Source organism: Pygoscelis adeliae, unplaced genomic scaffold, assembly GCF_000699105.1.
Source record: "Pygoscelis adeliae isolate BGI_AS28 unplaced genomic scaffold, ASM69910v1 Scaffold91, whole genome shotgun sequence".
NCBI classification, from domain to species: domain Eukaryota; kingdom Metazoa; phylum Chordata; class Aves; order Sphenisciformes; family Spheniscidae; genus Pygoscelis; species Pygoscelis adeliae.
The window spans coordinates 3,710,432-3,729,203 of record NW_008824196.1 but is presented as its reverse complement, the minus strand read 5'-3'; the positions used below and the strand labels follow the sequence as shown (position 1 = coordinate 3,729,203).

General features: G+C 35.2%; 1 protein-coding gene across 1 annotated transcript in view; it reads left to right on the top strand.

The window, feature by feature from the left end:
* Positions 1-18,772, top strand: part of LOC103925980 (chromosome unknown open reading frame, human CXorf22) — a 43,327-nt gene that overhangs the window by 5,222 nt on the left and 19,333 nt on the right. Inside the window, exons 2-10 of the mRNA XM_009334789.1 lie at positions 3,405-3,556; positions 8,294-8,409; positions 10,366-10,504; positions 12,656-12,884; positions 13,510-13,670; positions 14,553-14,690; positions 15,276-15,507; positions 16,167-16,359; positions 18,491-18,704. Coding sequence (XP_009333064.1) covers positions 3,405-3,556; positions 8,294-8,409; positions 10,366-10,504; positions 12,656-12,884; positions 13,510-13,670; positions 14,553-14,690; positions 15,276-15,507; positions 16,167-16,359; positions 18,491-18,704 — 1,574 coding nt within the window. The remainder of the gene's footprint in view (positions 1-3,404; positions 3,557-8,293; positions 8,410-10,365; positions 10,505-12,655; positions 12,885-13,509; positions 13,671-14,552; positions 14,691-15,275; positions 15,508-16,166; positions 16,360-18,490; positions 18,705-18,772) is intronic.

The window sequence follows — 18,772 nt, the reverse complement described above, 5'->3', positions numbered from 1 at the left end:
CCGGGGGGGCGGAGGCCGGCCCCCCCCGCCTCCTCCCGCCGTGCCGGCCCCAGGTGAGGGGTGGCGGGGAGTGTCTGCGCCCCCCGGCCCGGGTGGGGGTGGGTAACGTCGTCGAGGCCTGCCTCTCCAAGTCAGCTGTCGGCTCTGTGTTTGTTTGTATAGCACCTCGCACCGCTCCATTGTGCGTCAATAACGGTAGTGCCTCCTGGGACCACCCCACCCCGACCCGAGTCCCGCGGGTCTGTATCCTTCTTCCCTCCCGGGCTCGCCCTGAGGAACTGGTACGCAGCCCGCTCCCCTCGTGCTTGCCAGGCCCCCCTTGAGGTGCAGAACGTTGCCAGAGGAAAAGTGTGTCTCGAGGCCCCGCTTTTATTTTCTGCAGTTTTGGGGGGCGACGTCTGCCCACAGGTTTGCCCAGCTAGGTAGGTCCTGTGTAAGAGGTTGCTTGGGCAGGTGTAAATGCTTGTCTGTGTTCAGCTACTGCAAATATTAAATGCTACCGTGCATGCCAGAGCAGCTTATGAGACTGACTGGAATTTGCCAGTGAATTGGAAATTAATTTAAAATAGTTGAATAACTAGATAAACTGGAAAGAACAAGAGGCAATTTTTAGGGCCAAAGTTGTCTGGATTGCTTCTTGTGTGACAGTTCTGAAGGAGGGAGCAAGTCCTGGTTTATCACTTTCTTGTGAGAACATGTAGGTGTCATTTCTATGACACTTGAAAAATATTCTCATATAGAGCTTCAAATGAGGCTGCTCGTTTGAAGCTTGTAAGTCAGAACGAAATGAACTCCAGTCTTCCCAGTTCTATATTTTCCTGAGGTCGTAAGCAATTTGAAGAGAGCTTCCTTGTTTGTTAAATCCATAGTTTCAATAGAAGTAAATTAGCTTTCTTGTATGTCTTACGACATCAAGTCCCTTGTTGGTAACAAATCCTGCTTAGCTTTGCTGGCTGGCTTTGTACTCTCCAGAAATTTTATCCTTCAAGAAGCCCATGAGTTCCTTGTTATTTCAGGGAGTGTTATGTAGAAATGGATCACTTTGCTATGGTGTGAATGACAAATTTCTGAAGTGTTCCAGATCAGCTGAAGGGCACAACTTTTGAAATTGTTTTTGCTTGGATTTCCGTAGGGCTGATGGATAGCTCTGTTACCTCATTTCTGTATTGTATTCTTCTAAGTTTTTTGAGTGGAGTAACCCATTTGTGGTGCTTGCTCGTGGAGAGCTTTCTCAGAAAAGAGGGTTTTACAGTCTTTTATCAAGATAGTATGATTATTATTAACAGCATCTGATTAGTTCTGGAAAAATCATTGCCTAGCCAGACTTTTTAAAGGCAAATGCATCTTTACAATTCTAACCAGTTTAGCCCTTGACTTGTAACCTATGTGGGCCCAGCAAAATCCAGCTGTGGTTAGTAGTTTTATTTTGGTCTTTCATCTAGCTAGTTTATTATATGTTAATTACGTCAAAATTAGTATCAAAGGGTTGAACTGGCATTGGGGGTTGAACAGAAGCTGACGTTGCTTTGTGTTGCCAAACTTGAACTGTGAATAAGTATATTCTGGGGTAGACATAAAAATGATTGTCAGACAGTTGAAGTACCTTGGATAATTTCACTATCTGAGTAGTCAGCCTTTCTTTTTGAGGGCAAGAGTGGCCAAGACTGTATGCATTTTATCGTCCCCTAAAATTTTCTAATTTGCATGATGTAGACAGCTTGATTTTTATTGCACTGTAACTGAAGAATTTTGGAATGAGCTGGAAACTGTTGAGAGTGCTTGATTTGGTAGGGCTGGGCTTATTCTGTTTTGTTAGTTTTCATCAGCCTTATCAATTTTTCATGTGCTCCAGAAATGGAAAGGTAGAGTCAATTTCAGGAAAGAGAAAAGGTTACTCAATCATAACTTATGAATTTCTACCTCTGTGAGTATCTCATGCCTTTTGCTGAGTATTTTAATGCTATTGTGCATGAGACGACCAATATGATGGTTAGGGGACAAGATTCCACTTCATGTGCTCAGTTCCAGAAAGGTCTGTTGTGTTGCCCTTTCTCATTCCCAGATCGTATGCCACTATCTGTGATTACATGGCTCTGAAGTGTATAATTCATCTGTAAATTTTCTGAGGCATTACATTCATAGAGTGCAAGAACTGAAAAATAACTTTCCTTGAGCTGTCATAGTGCATGGCCAAGAAATGCCTTTCAGGGAACTTAGATCACAAAACAGTTTTCCATAGGTTTCATTAAAAGTTCTTAGTACAATATATTCATTTTCCCTTGTATAGAATGAATATGCATGGCTGTTTAATTCTCTTTAGAGAAGAGATAAATTTTACACACTTCAAAATTAAAACATGGCTAGTCTTTAAAAATCAAACCCATAATCATGATGCATATTATATAACAATTTTCCTTTAACTGAGTGTTTATACTGCTAGGAAAATTTTAAAGGAATAGAAGGAGATGCTCAGACAATAGAATCAACAAATAGTGAATTATATATTTGCGTATTTCAAACATAAATTAGAACAGAAAACTTAAAGAATACTGAGATGACTCTCTTTCAGAAATAAACATTAATTAAACTGGACATATAGAGCAGAAGCCTGTTGTGCATAGAGTGATGTGAACTGTAAGGAGACTGAAACACCAGGGAAGCTCTAGACCTTGCTGTGATGCTTTCCTAGGAATGTGGGAACTGCTGGATTTCCCACTACGTGCTAGTAGGTTACCTGTGTATTCTGTTCAAGGAAAGATGTGCTGGGGGTGTTGGATATAAGCAGATGCTTACAGACCACAACAAATCCAGAATTATATTTTGAGAGAGGAAAAAGGTGCTTTCTGTCAGCTGCTTCTGTTTTTTTCTCTTTCATTTGACCCCCAAAATTGGAGGTGCCATGGGCCTTTCAAGCAGATTTTCAATGTACATTGAGACTTTCTGTTGACATCAGCTGAATGTCAGTCAGACCTAGAGAAAACACTTATGCTGTCTCCTTTTGTTGCTGCTTTGGACTGAGACTTAATCCTTGTTACTTTCTCAGGTACCAAAAAGATTCTGCGTTGAGTAGTAGCTGACTTAATTTTGTGTTGTTTCAGAAGGTTTATTGCAACAGTAGGAAAAGCTAGAATTCTCTCAGAAAGACTAGAAATGATATTTTGCTAAACCAACTCTTCCGTATAATTTGATGGGTTAGTATTCATTCTGTCTTTCTGTTTTACCTTAAAATATCTGGACTTCAGTAAATAGGAAGAGAAACTCTATAAAACCCTGCATATTTTAAAGTTGGTTGTGAATTTTAAATCAATCTGCTTATTATTCTGAAAACGAACCACATGTGTATGTTTTTTAACCTAGAAATGTTTAACAATTTAAAAAAATACTTGTGTTTTTTTAAATTACAGTTTAAATTGATTGTGGAAAATCCAGAAAAACCTGTTGCATCTGGACTTCAAGTTACAGCTTTTGTGGAGTATTATCCTGAGAGTGAAGATGATCTCCAAGATAGACTACTTCTTTTAATAGAAGATGACATAGTTGATATCCCCCTCCTTGGGTACGATGGTCAAAAGTTCATATGCTGCTGTTACTATTTGCAGTTTAATCTTGTGGAAAGTTTGCTAATACGTGTCACATGTGGCTATGTAATTAATCTGTCAATTGTATTGAAAACAAATAGTAAGTTTCCTTACAGAAGTAAGATTGGTTTTTTTTTTCAGAGCAGCACACAGGTAAGAAGTTAATTGGGATGATGTCCCTCTAAGATCCTAGAGAGAGTTTGGGGTTTTGTTTGTGCTTTATTCTAAGTTGGTTGTGATAACATTGATAATTTCTAATTCTGTATCAACATTAGACAAGTTAACATCTACGCTTAATGTCTTCCCTCCTTACCGAACCACTTATATAAAAGATTTTATAGTAATTGTCCATATTTGCAAAACTGGATTGTAGTGAGACATGTGTTGCCTAATTCTAAAAATATGGTGTGTGTTTTAGAATAAGGTCATACATTCAAGGATCATTTTCATCAATCCATGTGTGATTGTGTGTGCCTATCTATGTGTGTGTATATGGATATATGTTGTATATACAGTATATACCATGTATATTGGTTGGAAAAAGTAAGCTTCTAAATATAGTTTATCAGACTTGGGCTAGGTGTTATCTGAGGATGAGGGAGAATTGCTCTGGAGTACCTTTCTTTCCTTTGTCTAAAAAGAGAAATTAGAATGACAAACTTCTGTTTATAGGTCCAGCTTTAAATGCCTAAATTAGCACGGATGAATCCCATAAACTATTGCAAATTATAGTCTTTATGAAAATCTTAACCTTACAAGTTACATGTACAGACAGAAAGGAATTTCCATGGAGATTATTCAGTATATGAGTTGTTTTTAAAAATCAAACAATCCCACAAACATCTTATGCTAGCCTGAAATGTGCAAGGTTTTGCCTTCATATAAGTGATACTTACTCCTACATTTTGTTTACCTCTTATGTCATGATCTTTTTCACTGATTTGCTTTTCCTCGTTTCATCTTAAAAGTTGTGGGATTTTTAAAGTTTTAATATTGTACTATTGTTAATGTAGGACACAGTTAAGTCTGACGTGGGGTTTTGAAGTCGTAAATTTTGTCTCTTTTTAGCAAAAGACTGTCTATCATTGGAAGACTTGGAAATAACAATTTCAATTAGTTATTTTTTTTCTGTGATGTTTGTAAACTTTTACTCTTTTAGAACGCAGTATTAAACAATGCTATTACAGCTTTCTTTAATAACTTCAGAGAAATTTAAATGGAAAGTCCTAAATGGTTTTCTTTCACTGAAAGACAGGGATGACTTTTCATAAGGTAATACAGAACTTAGTAATTCAATATGATCATTTTACTATTAAAAATAGCTGTCTCTAAATATGTTTTCCCAATGTATATTTTCCTAGAAGAAAAAAGTGATTAGGGAGCACTTTATTTTTATATTTTTATTTTTTATTTTTTAAATTTTTATTTTTAATTTTTTGAAATTTTTTATTAGGGTAGTGTTGTGGAGATAAGACCACTTAGGATGATAATGCTACCGGTGACTCCTTTCTGGAAAGGACTTGCAGTAGATTGTTAAGTGTTTCAAATTTTCATGTTTAACGGGCTTTTGCAGGGAAAAAAATTGACAGGCTATAATAATTTTTTGTGTTTGTCTGGAAAATAAATATACTTTATGATTCTTTTTGAATCAGTCTTTTCCCAAATGCATTTTTGTGTCATGCCTGTCTGCTGTTTATAGATCGATTATATTCAATTATTGCACTGAAGGGTCACTAAATATAAAATATTTTTTTCTATGCAAACATAGTTTAAAGTGCATCATTAACCATTTTGAGAAAATAGTGTATGGAGAAATACTAGTCAAAAGATTTTTTTGGGAAAAATTGCATTATCACTATGAAATGTCCACAAAGGTGTTTGATGGAAGCACCTGAAAATATTTTCAAGGTAATATTTGCAATGTGCTGTTTTGAGAGACAGACAAGACACACACCCCCCCCCCCCCCCGAATTTATTTAATTCTGATGTGTTTTTTTCACTTCCTATTTAAAAGTTTGTGCATTTTTTTACATTTTTAATAACGTATTATTTCTACTGATGTATCAATAATAATGTAGTAAACACTAATGCTACTTTTCCTAAAGCATCAAGAATTGAAGTGATTTTAAAAATTTTTAAGGCTATACTTAGATTTACATCAAATTACTATATATTTTTGTGACACATAAAATTTCTGTGACAAATTCTGATTTTTGGCCAACTCAAATATAGTGTTTATTTTCATTGTCTCTGGTGAATGTCACTCAGATTGTGTACTGGCAGTACCTTTGAAGAGTTGTACATCTGCAAAACAAAACTGAGTTTTAAAGCATGTGACAGCAAGTTTAGAAAATTCATAAATATAATCCAAGAGAATGTGTTATTGTATAAGAAATATTTGGAAGTTGCTGATATTATTTGGACTTTTTAAATGTCTGCTACTTCTCTTTTACCTACTAGCTTATTTGTAGACTTCTTTCTTTGAAATTATATTGTTTTTCAGCTTTTATTTCTGTATGGGTGATACATACATATATATAATACACCATGAATTGCTAGAAATTATGGGTCTGCATGTTTTGTCCGTAGAATTTTATTGAAAGAAAAGTTCACTGGTGGTTTAGGAAAAAAGCGTGAAAAGATTTAATCTTTTAGCCAACAATTTGTGTGATTCCTTCAATCACATCTACTGTTCATTCCAAGATAATCTTTAGTATGGGATGAGATTGACTGAGAGTGTAGGAAAGGTTAGTTTCCCATACAACATTAAACTGCAGTAGCACTCCACTTATTTTTGTAACCATTTATTTCGTAAAAAATGCCACCAAGAGAATTTTATTTCTATTGTGTTTTATTGACATTAATATCACAGTTGTTTGGTTTGCAAGTAAAACAGCTGTTACGTATTTGCCTGGTTCATGAGACTGGATCCAATGGTTAATCATACTGATTTGTGGCTCATGTATTTGATAAAAGTTTTGGACACCAAACAACATTCTTAGCTTAATCTCTGCAGCACCGTGGACTTATGATGTGCTCAGTAATACAAGTGTAATGATTTAATTATGTAAATATTTGATTGCAATAGAAAATACTCAAGGTTTGGGAATGTGTTTCAAACAAGCCAGTTGCGGGTTTTTTTTTTTTGTGTGGGGGGTATTTTTTTTATTTAAATGATTAACTGAAACTCTGCATCCAAACTCTTTTTTTGAAATATAATAATTAAGAATTAATTTTTTTGTTTAAAAAAATATTAAGAACACATTTGAAATTAGGCATTTCCAAGGGTAAATTCCTTCTTCATAAAAAAACCCCAACCAAAACCAAACAAGCAAACCAAACCAACCAAACAAACCCCACCCTGTATTAAAAAAACAAACCCCCAAAACCTTTAACTTGACTATTTCCCTTTTTGCACAGCTCCGTATCTATTAGAAAATCTCATTGCACTTAGAATTTATTCTTATTCCTGTCTATTTGGGCAGTTATATATTTGGATCTTGAGAGAAGAGATACTTGTGTTTCATTTTTCTAACAAAGCTTCTTGGAAGAATGTCTGAATACTTGGAACATGTGAAGTTTTTACAGTCTTTTCAAGTGTACTCTAATCTTGATAGCTATTTCCTGGTTTTGTTTGTTTTTTTTTTCTTGTTGGGTTTTTTTGCCACATCCTGTTCTGCTGGTCTAGCCCTTTTCTTTGATTTATTTTCTTTTTTTTTTTTTTTTTGCATTACGGTAAATTATTAAAGAAAATTAAAAACAGTGTATTAACATTCCCAAGAACAACTTCTTTTGTTGCATTTCCTGATTAAATCCCCCCTCCCCTTCTCCTCCCCTTCTCCTCCCCCTTCCCTTATGCAATAGATTATATGGGCAGGGTCTACCTGCCTCGGCCAAGGAGATTTATCTTCCCTCTCCATTTAGTCTTCTGTACTGCATGTAATGCAGATCATGAGGTGCAATTGTTCCTGTATGTTCCTGTTTGTGGTTAAGAGGAGATAAACTGCTGTGCTGATGTAAAATTCCAATAGATTTCAAACACAGTTTTATGTGAGATCAGAGGTGTGATTGTATTAGAAATTGGGGCCTTTAAAATACAAGTTTCATAAAGCAAATGTGATCTTTTCATTATGGCTAAGCAATACCCAATACAGTGATGTCATCATACTGGCTGCGGCTCCTAAATAGATAATAGAAATAACTTGTGTCATTATCCACTTCTGTCTGTTATAAGTTCTGTTGAAGCCACATAAAGTATCTGTAAAACAAGAAGACTGTAAATTAAAACTGGCACGCATGTTTTCTCTCTGCGTTTAGTTCAGGCAGCTGATAATGAAATACAGTGAATATTAACTTTGGTCTTATTTTGTGATGCAACTAGCTCAAGATAGTTTTATTCAAAGTTCTTTGTACTATAATAAAGTATTTAAAATTAAATAGAAATGTTTGCGTCCCATTTTGACTAATTGTTCAAACCTGTATTGTTTTAAAGTTACAGTAGTTAGTCATTAAAGTTAAACAGCTTGATAGATAGCTAGATCTTTTTTGTATCTTCCCTGTGTATGCTATACTGCTGAAGTAAGTTGCATAAACATTGGTAGGAGAACTAGGACAGAAGGAGAATTCTCTTCCACTGGAGTGCTTAATAAAATTTCTTAAAAATGCAAAGGTATTTTCAAGTTTTGGGAAAATATAACCATGTCTTTTCTCTGCAGATTAATTCCGTGCTGTTATCTGGAAATTGAGTCAGAGATTAATTTTGGTGCAGTGATTGCAAACAGTAAAATAATTAGTAAAGAGATTAGTATTGCTAACCATGGATCAGCTTCAGGTAAATATTTAGTATGCATTAAATTACACAAATATTTTATTTTCTTGGAAAATGTAATTTTATGCAAGTTAACACTTCAGTGGCCAATTAAAAATTAACTGAAGTTCTGGGTTATGCAGATTATGAGTATCGTAGCTAAAGGTTCTATAAATGGCCCATTGCTTCTGTAGGCAGTACTATGTTTCCACTCAGGGAAGAAAAATGAATTTAGAACTTTGCCAAATTCTAGGAGTGCTCTACTTTTGAGTCCCATCTGAAAGATGTAAAAATAACAGTTGCTCATTGGCTTACTATGCCCGACATAAATAGTAGCAAATCCTGTCTGCTCTTGCTTTGTTGTCTTTGTGATTCTGTGATCCCAATAGCTATCTATTAAATAAACAGCTACAAGCGCCCTGTGCTTTCAGAGCTGAAGTCCTCTAGGATGGGAATTGAACCGTATTTGTTTCATATAGGAGTATAAGGAACATGGAGAATGGAGCATAAGAATGCTTATATGATCCAAGTAACCTATTTGAATGCCTTTTCCACTGGACAAAGCTGCAGACACCTTTCTCCAGAAGTAGGGCGACAGCTATGCTGAGTTTCAAACAGCAAATTCAAGCAGTTAATTATTTTTGTTCCTCACTTGTACAGCTGTTTATTATATCACAAGGTATCTTTATTTGCATTAGGCCAAGGTTGTGTGAACATTTGCTTCATGGATTTCCACAAGAACTATTGTACCAACAGAAAATACATGATTGTAGAAACACAGAGATGAGTTGCAATATAAAAAAAAAAAAAATCACATGGCTGTCTAGTTAGAACAGATTTTTTTTTTCCAAAAAGCAGAGGAAAAATTGTTTTGTTTTCTAGCCAGCTCAACTTAAAAATGTAGAATGTAGTTTATATAATCAGCTCTTACTCATACATACTAACTTCTTTCTGTGAGGAATGATGATTAGAAAAAGAAAATGAGATAACCTACATTACGTATGCATCTACAACTAATTTGCGTGATGTGAAATTTCTTAGGTTGTATGGGAACTGTTTCTAGTTATAAACTGTTGTGTGATGCATGCAGGCTGTGTGATGGAGTTTTGCAGGATTGGACGCAGGCAAAATTAGAATGAAAGCAGTGGTTAGTGAAGAATGTATTGAGGGCAGACAAAGGAATAGCTGCTGAATCTGTGTTTCTGTAGGCTCTGTAAATTGTAATACAGCAGGTTGCACTAACAGGCAGCACATAAACTGTATCAGCAAGAAATGCTGTATGCTGGCCTGTGACTCAAGGATTGCATTTCACATGTCGTCCCATGCACAAAACGAGTCCCTTGTTCCTGATTCTGATCCCATATCAGAGATTATCTGTTGTCTGAGGTCAAACACTGCATTTTTTCCTACAACATTTGAAACAATTTTTTGCTATCTATGATATAATGACAGATAATTATTGCTGCTGGTTAAATACACATTTAATAATTTTTTCACATTTAAAAAATATTTTTATAATCCAGAAATGTTTCACTGTTCGCTTCTGCAATAAATTGTGTTGTGTACGTACCAAATCATGAAAACTATTGTTACCTGCAATATGCACTTAACTTTCTGGCTACAGTAGCTGCCTAGAGCTGTGTATAAAATATCCTGTAACTTACAAAATGTTACTTACAGCTGCTTTATGATGTATTCGCTTTTGTTTGGAATGTGAGTACCTTTTCTGTTACAATCACAACTTGCAAAGTTACATTGGACATGTGGGTGTAATATCTAGAGAAACCCTGGAAATAATGATCTACTCTTTGTTAGAAATAGTTTTGAAAAAGATTAATTCCATGTTTCCTGTTTCCATAGGAAAATGTGGTGCTTGTGAGTATCTGCATTATGTGTTTTGTAATTCCAAATGCGTAATAGAAGAATATAAATCTACAACTTTGTTGTATAACATTCTGTTTATTATTCTGTTTCTTTTAGGTACGTTTAAAATATCATATGATGGAGTTGTCCTGCTTAACATAGAACCTACCAGTGGAGTGGTAGAGCCGAAATCTGTAAAGACAGTTAAAGTGGATATCTGCACAGATGTACCCAGAATCATCAAAGAAGTGATAATGTGAGTGTATAACTGAAGAAATTCAGCTCTATAAATTACATTTTTGTTTGTTATTAATTCTAGTCTTTATTATTATGAATGTTTATCTAATAGAATTAAGCTCCTAGGTGTTGGTTGCTGTTTTCCACATTTACTTTTATTAAATTAATTTGATGATTATATTATCTGCACAGAACAGCGATGCATAAATTGTGTACCTGGCTGTGTTATTAAAGATCTCTCATAAGTCATAATGATATAGGATGTTTGCACATCTCTCAGTATACAACTAACCAAGAGCTTTTGTGTCTTTCACCTTTCTACACATCCCGTGTTCCTTACTCTTTTTAGCTTCTGTAACTTTGCTATTTTTCTTTTGGCTCTATGTGTTTCAGGATTCTCAGAAACATTATGATGTCCTTTGGTGTATCTTATTTTAAATGGAGGGAATGTATTTGCAACCACTAACTCTTTTTAAGAATAGGCTATTTTTAAATGCCTACATTGTCTCTCTTCAAATGGTGAATATAGACTTTTTAGGAAGTGCCGGAATTTGGAAGTGGATACCAATCTGGAAAGTCCTTTTCAGTCCTGTTTTCTTATAATAGTGAATAGGGTGTGGTTGTTTTGTGTTTGTTTGGGTTTTTTGGGGGGGTGTGTGTGTGTTTCCTGTTTTGTTTTTATATTATTAAGATATATGACTTAAAGTTCAGTTCTTCCTGTTCTTGCTTTTTGTAGCCTGCTGGAAAAGGAAATGAAATGAAAGGAGAAAAATTCCATTAGAGTGACAGGGAAGACAATATCTGTATTTTGCCTCACAGTTACATCCTCTTTCATATGATACTTTCTTTGGTTACTGAGTTTTAACCTTTTGGTTGCAAAATGTCATGCTTTCTGCCTTTCCTTTGCTGTCCAGGCTACCACCACTGTTTTCTTCATCCCGTCTTGGTTAAATAGCTACTGTCTCCTGCAGTCTAGTAGATAGTTTATCTATTAAACTGAAAGAGCATATCTACACAGAGCTCAAACTTCATCCTTCACCCATTCCCTGCCTTAAATTCTACATAATTCTGTCAGTGAATTTGGCATTTCTTAGTAGTCATTGCTATACCCTTTAGACTAAATGAAATTTTCAGTTTCCTTGTCAAGCCTTGCACACATATATAAATATATTTGTATACATATGTGTATGTATGTATTTAAACAAACAGGGTAATATTGAAAGTCTTACAACGGGTATTTGACAGGAATTTGACTTGGAGAAATAGTACAGTTTTGATGAAAACATCCTGGTTATTTACATTTGCCTTGTCTTCTAAGCGTTTTGCCTCTATGTCCAAGCAAAATTCTTTTCAGAGGAATCTACTCTTATATTTCTTTGATATTTCTTTTCTGCCTTGGAGAATCCTGTAATCATGCTTCGGAAGTTGAAAGACTGTATTTAGAGAGTTTGAGATCCTCTCCCAGGTCCCTTGTGTAGAATATTCTACATATTCACATATGTGTATGTGAATATTAAAAAAAAAGATTTATTTTTAAAATTTTTTTCAGCTCAGAGGCTATCTAAAAGCATAGTTGATTCTATTAGAACAATAAGTTATATTACTGAATTTGATTCTTTTGTGCAACAAGAACAAATATGCTTTGTTCCAGAAGAATTCTAATAACAAAGATTTGTACAATGTCTTTATAGTCCTTTGGTGTCTTGTGGTATCATCAAGATCAAGCATTCAGGCAGGAACGGCAGCAGTTCTTTTATGGTTATTCAGGTGAACTTCTAGCTCCAGTTGCCTAAGAGAAAATTACTAGGTATACGCCAGAATTGATATCTAGATAAAAAGATTCTCAGAAATATGAGCAGTGTATCATCTGTGGACATCTCTGATTCTTTTGAGATGTCACTCCTATTGTTTCAAATGTTAAAAAAGGGGGAAAACTCAAAAAGCTCCCCAAAACTCCACCATGTAATGTATGATTCTTCCTGACTGGTAGTATTCCTGTTAGGTATCACATTGTCAAGTACACTCTCCCCCGCCTCCGCTTAGTTTATCTCTGGAAAGCCAGTGATTTAAATGCTCTGACTTGGTTCAGATTTGCATAGGTTCTAATATAAACCAAACTGATTATTTCTAACACTTTTCTACATTACCTGTTGCTGCTTGTTACTGACAGAGTGGAGTTGGAAGGTCATGGCTGCACTGAAGTATGGATCAAAGCTGTGGTGGTTGAACAAGTTCTTAAAGTTCTAGGAGTGTCTTGTGGAAACATGTTGGAATGCATTAACTTTGGACCAGTTTACTTTGGATCTTCAAAGACTGAACAAATATCTTTATACAATGAAAGTCCTGAGTGTGTGGACTGGGTAGCAGTACTGGAAGACAATGCCATTGGAGGAGAGATGGTAAGAAACTGTTCTGGTTTTTATTTTAGCTGAAAACATGTTTTCATTTCTGCTTTTGCACTTTTTGTTTCTTAACATTCATCTTCTAGTAGTGTTTACTATGTCATACTACTTCCTGATCAATATGCTTTCTGAAACTTCTGTCGAACCAACACATCTTTTACTATAATTTAACCTTGGAATTAAGTTTTTCAGATACTTCTGTTTCATTGTGTGACATCTTAACAATGTTAAGTATGTTCCTTGGGTGTGGTGTTTTGTTTTGTTTTGTTGGTTTTTTGAGCAGTTTTGCTTGACCTACTGGATTTCTTATCATTTAGTAGGAATTATCAAAATATATTTTGGTATTCTAAAATGTTAAGCATCTGTGTTTTCACTTGTTTTTCTCAGACAGTGAAATCATCTGAGTGAGCATCATCTTTAAAAAAGGGAATTCAAAACATTGACATGAAATTGATGTTTAAAAATTGATTAGCCATGTGATATGTAACTATGTCAGTGCTATTACTTATGTCTTTCTACTTATTGTGAAAGATATGAAAATGTATGTGTAGGGACAAAAAAATCAAACACAAAAGGGGAAGCGGAACAGGCTGAACTATTCCACATTTTGATTATTTTTTAGGGGACAGATCTTCAGAGGAGTGCAGATGCTGTTTTACAAGACTTAAGCCTCAAAAATAGGACAAGAGATGTAGATGTTTCCACCTTGATCTTGTGCATTCCCAATCAAGGAACCTTGCTACCTTATGAGAAATCTTTGGTTACATTGTGCTTTAGTCCAAAGTGAGTGAGTGGTCCAAATTAGACACACACAGAGAAGTTGGTTGGTCTAAGCTATTCTGTAAAGAGTTGTGTTAGAGAAAATAATTATAAGTTAATGTGTCTGCAGATTTTTTTCTGAATGACTTCTTACGTATTTATGTGTGTTAAAAGAAATTGCGTGGCATGATACTACAAATGAGAAAGCAAAGTCTAAAGTGATTATCTGGGAGATGTTTTATAATACATTAAGGATGCATTTGAACAAAGAATTGGTTAAGCTTGTTTTGTGCGAACAAGAATTTTATTAAATTTTGCTAAGGGAACTAATCGCAGCTCTCATTGAATATGTTGAATCTCTAAAGATTGTTGAGAGAGTTCTGCAGTGTCAAACTAAGTGCCTTTTTAATGACTGTAGATTTATTTCATAAAGTAGTATAAGTGCAGTATTATGAAAGAATATATGTATTTCATCACCAAGAGACTGAAACATTTTGGAGAGCTTTCATTCCATTAAAAAAAAAGTAAGCTAAAGGGACATCTCTTCTTCGGATGAGGAAAAGAAAAAGAAAATGTGCTCTTGCCATTTTCCCTTACTTAAACTCTAATTATAAGTGATTATTATGTATGTAATGTTAGTTTAGAAAACTGTTGTAGACTGGAAAAGATATCAAATGACTAGTCTAATAAGCATACAGATATTGTTGAGCTTAAATTTGTTACTGTTCCATTTTCTGAAAGGAAGTATAAAGATCGTTTGTTCAAGCTGTAACCAACAGCAAAGAAGCCAGACTGGATGATGAAAAATAAGCCTTGATTTTTTTTTTTTTCTTTTTTTTTTGTGGGTTGGGGTTTGGTAGTTTGTTTTTTTCCCCGTCTTGTAATTAGAGATTGTGACTCTTACAGAAAATTTAAAAGGGACTTCGGAGTGAATGACTCATCACTGAAACAAGATTACGTACTGTTTCTGAGATTTGAAGCCGTTGGGAATAAAGATGGCTATCTGCAGGCCCTCAGCGATGGTGCCACAGCAATCACAAGTATGTTATCAGAAATGTATAGTCACCATCAGAAATGTATATATGAATGAAAAAAAAGTATATATATTTTTTTTTTTTAAATTCATCTTCTTAGCAGTTTTATGGGAAATGTGTTTATTTTATTTATATCAATACAAATAAATTATTGTAACCTACATCTTTAATGCTTTAGCACCAAAAGCTCTTCAAACGGTATGTAGAAAGAAGGAGGGAATCATGTGTACCATGAATACACCTGCTGGTAGTGAACACCTAGAACTTAATTGTAAATGTAAATATTTGGAGGACATAAAAAAAACCCCATCTATTTGCAAGTCACCAGCACTTTGGTAATACCACTTTTGTGCATTTGCAAGTGAATATTGATCACTCTCAAATTCCTTAATGAGGGAATATGTTATCTGGCAGCCATTATAAGTAAGCATGTCTGTGTTAAGTTTATAGAAAACTGCATTATAAATCATATTGTATTATGGTATTACTTTGTTTTTGTAACCATACAACTACAGTATGACTTTTCTGTTTGTAAGCTAATAGGTGTGTGAGGTTTTTTGTTTGCTTGTTTTTTGTGTCTGTCTAATGCAGTGAGTCATCCTCATCACATGGAGTTAGCTTTGACAGGTTCTGGGCTTCCTGTCATGTTAACTTTTAATCCAGGACCAGTTATTAAGTTTATGGACTGTTTCCTGGGTGAACAAACACAAGTTCTATGCACGCTCAAAAATGAATCCGAGTCTCTTCCAGTAACGTTCAGCTTCCGCAAGACTGCTCACTTTAATATTTCTCCTGAAAAAGGAAAAATTAAAAAAATATCTGCAAAGGTAATTACCGCTTTCTCTTAGATTATGTAGATATGCTTTACAGTGGTCAGTGGTGGAATTTCTTGAAAGTAAACCAGAACAATTTCATTTTAGTAGCCATGACGTTTAATATCAGCCAAACATATAATTTTTTTCTTCTTATGTAGTCTTTTGATGCTCTTTCCTGTACTCCAGGAAGCAACAAGTGTTATTTTAAATTTGGAAACAATAATTGTAATACTAAAGAAACTTCACCCAGGTTTACTGACTTGAGAAGATTGATTTATACTCAAACCTTTGCGGGATCCTTTTAATTTCTTTCAGAAAATCACAAATACTCGAGTAACATAATATATCTTCTAATGGAAGAAACTTTTTGCCAAATTTAAGTCACATGTGGAGACATTTATAATTTCACAAACCTGTAACTCAGGGCACAAGAGAGAACAATTTGTCCCAGAAATGAGCAAGTGAGACTTTGGTGTTCTAATGTGTAGCAGTTTTATATTTCCTTATATTGCTAATTTATGTGTGGCAGTTGGCATATTCTCAAAGCCCAGTTTTGAACACCTATCATAGAAGTAAGTGTGGAGAGAAGTGACTCAATTAAATAGAATTACACAAAACTTTTCTGTTTGCTTTTCTGCCTCCTATGTCTCATAACGACTTTTCTCTTCCAGGATGTGATATTTTCATTTTCTCCGCATCAAATAGGAACATTTAAAGTGAAGCAAGCTATTGATATCATTGGTACAGGACTAGAGAAAAATAATTTACAGGTTTTGAAGACAAAATCCTTTCACCAAATATATTTGAGCTTTATTGGTGTCTGCAAATCTAAACAAAAAACCATTCTATTCAAAATTAATCCTGGTAAGATGCCAAAAAGATAAGTTACAAGTGGTAAAATGTTTTAAAAGTACATTTTTAATATTTTAAAAGAGAATTTTTTTTACTATTTTTAGTTTGTCTTTAAAAAATAGTATCTCTTTGGGAGTTGAGGAAATGCTCATTTCTATGACATATACCCATGAGAGTATGAAATAATGGCTAGAATAATGGTACACCACCCCCCCACCCCCCTTATTTTAACGAAAATTGAACTAGTAAAGCATAAATTTTCGTCATATGATTTAACTTTTATAAATCAGAAATAAAGGCTTCAATTTTTTGCAGCGGTGCCATTACAAAGTGCTCGTATGTTTCAGTTGTGAGTAGAGAGATGGGTTGGGTAAAGCACAGAAAGTTAGGAAAGATAACAGGGTATTTTTTATTGATTTGAAAGTTACTACTGCCAGATGAATTTGCCAGTTAATACAGCCTGCTACCTGTCCCATGTCCATTGACTCTTCTCATCCTATGAAGCCTATGCCAGCATAAAGAGTCTTTCAGAATATGCAATAATTAGTCTCTAATTAGTTCCTTATGTTCCTAACCTGTCCCGTGAACAACTGCTTTACAGTAGATTTGACTAAGCCTGTCATCGTCATCGGATTTTAAAACCGGTCATGGGAAACGTAGCTTTTTCTAGCATCAAATATGCTGTAGCATTTGCTGGTAGTACTAGTGCAACAGGGCTGTCCTGTAGAGTGGTGCATCTGGTTTCTGTGTGTAGATAAGGAGGGGAGCTTGAATACTCCTTAGCTGACTGCTGCCCTCTTGAAGATGTACTCACTAATGAAAAACAGGAAGGCAATACCCATTTTTTTTCAGAGAGAGCATTGTGGGGAAGTAAAAAGAGGAAGTAATTGGAAAGTCAGGATAAAATGCTGTTCTTTCTACAAATATCAGAATGGTTGATGAGCCACTGGACCTTCCTGCTAATTTCAGGAAGATATTTCAAGTCCATGGCAATCAAGAATCGATGAGAAACTAAAGTTCTGCAATTTCTGTGTTTTACTGTTGAAATCCAGAACTCTTGCTGTTTTCCTGCTTCAAAAACACAATCAAAATATGTTTCTGTGGATCAAAGATTTGATGTAGTATTCAAGTTTTGTCAGCTTTTCTAAATGCTTGTCTGCCATTTGCTCTATTAATGTCCCCATTCTGCTCCTCTTTGCAGGTTTATAAAGTGGTTATGAGGGGTATCTGTATTCTATAGGCTACTGATACCTGTGTTTTGCTTTTAAGCTTCATTGAAGTGTGGAGGGGAAAGTGACTTTTGTCAGATCCTTATATAGATGGGTTCTCTATCTTCCCGTTCTCTTCTCCCAGTCTCTGTGGATGAGTATGTGTACTTGCCTCTCTGTATTTGGTGGAGGGGGGGAAGAGACGGGAATGAAGCTTCTTGCAAACTGTGCCTCCCTGGGCAGTGGAAGTTGTAATCACTCCTATAGTTTGGAGGATGGAAAACAGTTTTTTGTGTGGTCTTTTTTTTTTTTTTTTTGGTAGCCATTTGAGAATAAAGTAAGGCTAAAGTGGGTAAAACCAATATGTTTAGTTTAATGTATCAATTTTTTTGCAGATGAGGGAGGAAGGGGCAGTTGAAGAATGGAATTACTTATTTATAGTGCTGTTTTAAACGTGTATCTTTATGTAGGAGAGGGGAGCAAACACATGGCCTAGTTTCTGTCATAGTTTTTTTCTTTAATGTATATGTGCTTTTCTAAAACCAGAGTCAAAAAGATCTGACCTGTCTTTTTAGTTGTGATAGCTTGAGAGTCCTTTGTCAAAAATCATGCCTGTGTTTGCAGCCCTTAAGACAAGCTTTAGGACACTGTGGACAGTGTTGTGACAGAGGCAGCTCTCAGTGTTCAGTCATGTGCACGTGCAAGACAAAGCGTCACAGCTGGACATAGTAGCAGTGGTTTGGGCTCTAGTATTTGTGATCTAGGCCAGCAAAGGTGGTTGGTTGTTAGTATGGTCTGAATGCCTTCTTCCCTCTTGTCTGAGGAAAGCATAATGGGATGGGTGACTGATTGTTGGGCTGCTGGGTGGACCAGTATAAATTAAGAAATATTTTTCTAATATATGTGTATGTAACATGTTTTATTTGAATTTTAAGGTATAACACCAATGATTTCCAATGCAACTGGACAGTTTGTAGCTGATGGCACAGGACAGTGCACTGATACAGCACCTGTGGCAATACTTAAATCAACCCAAACACAAATTCATACTCACTGGATAAACAGGAATTGTAAGGGTGATGCACTTATAGCTTTTCCTAATGACCGTGCAGCCAGCATTAGGCCTAGTGAATGGAATAAAAAGTACAGGTAAAAATTATGCAAATATAATATTTAAAACCACACATTTGTATATACTGTATAGTAGATCAAGATTG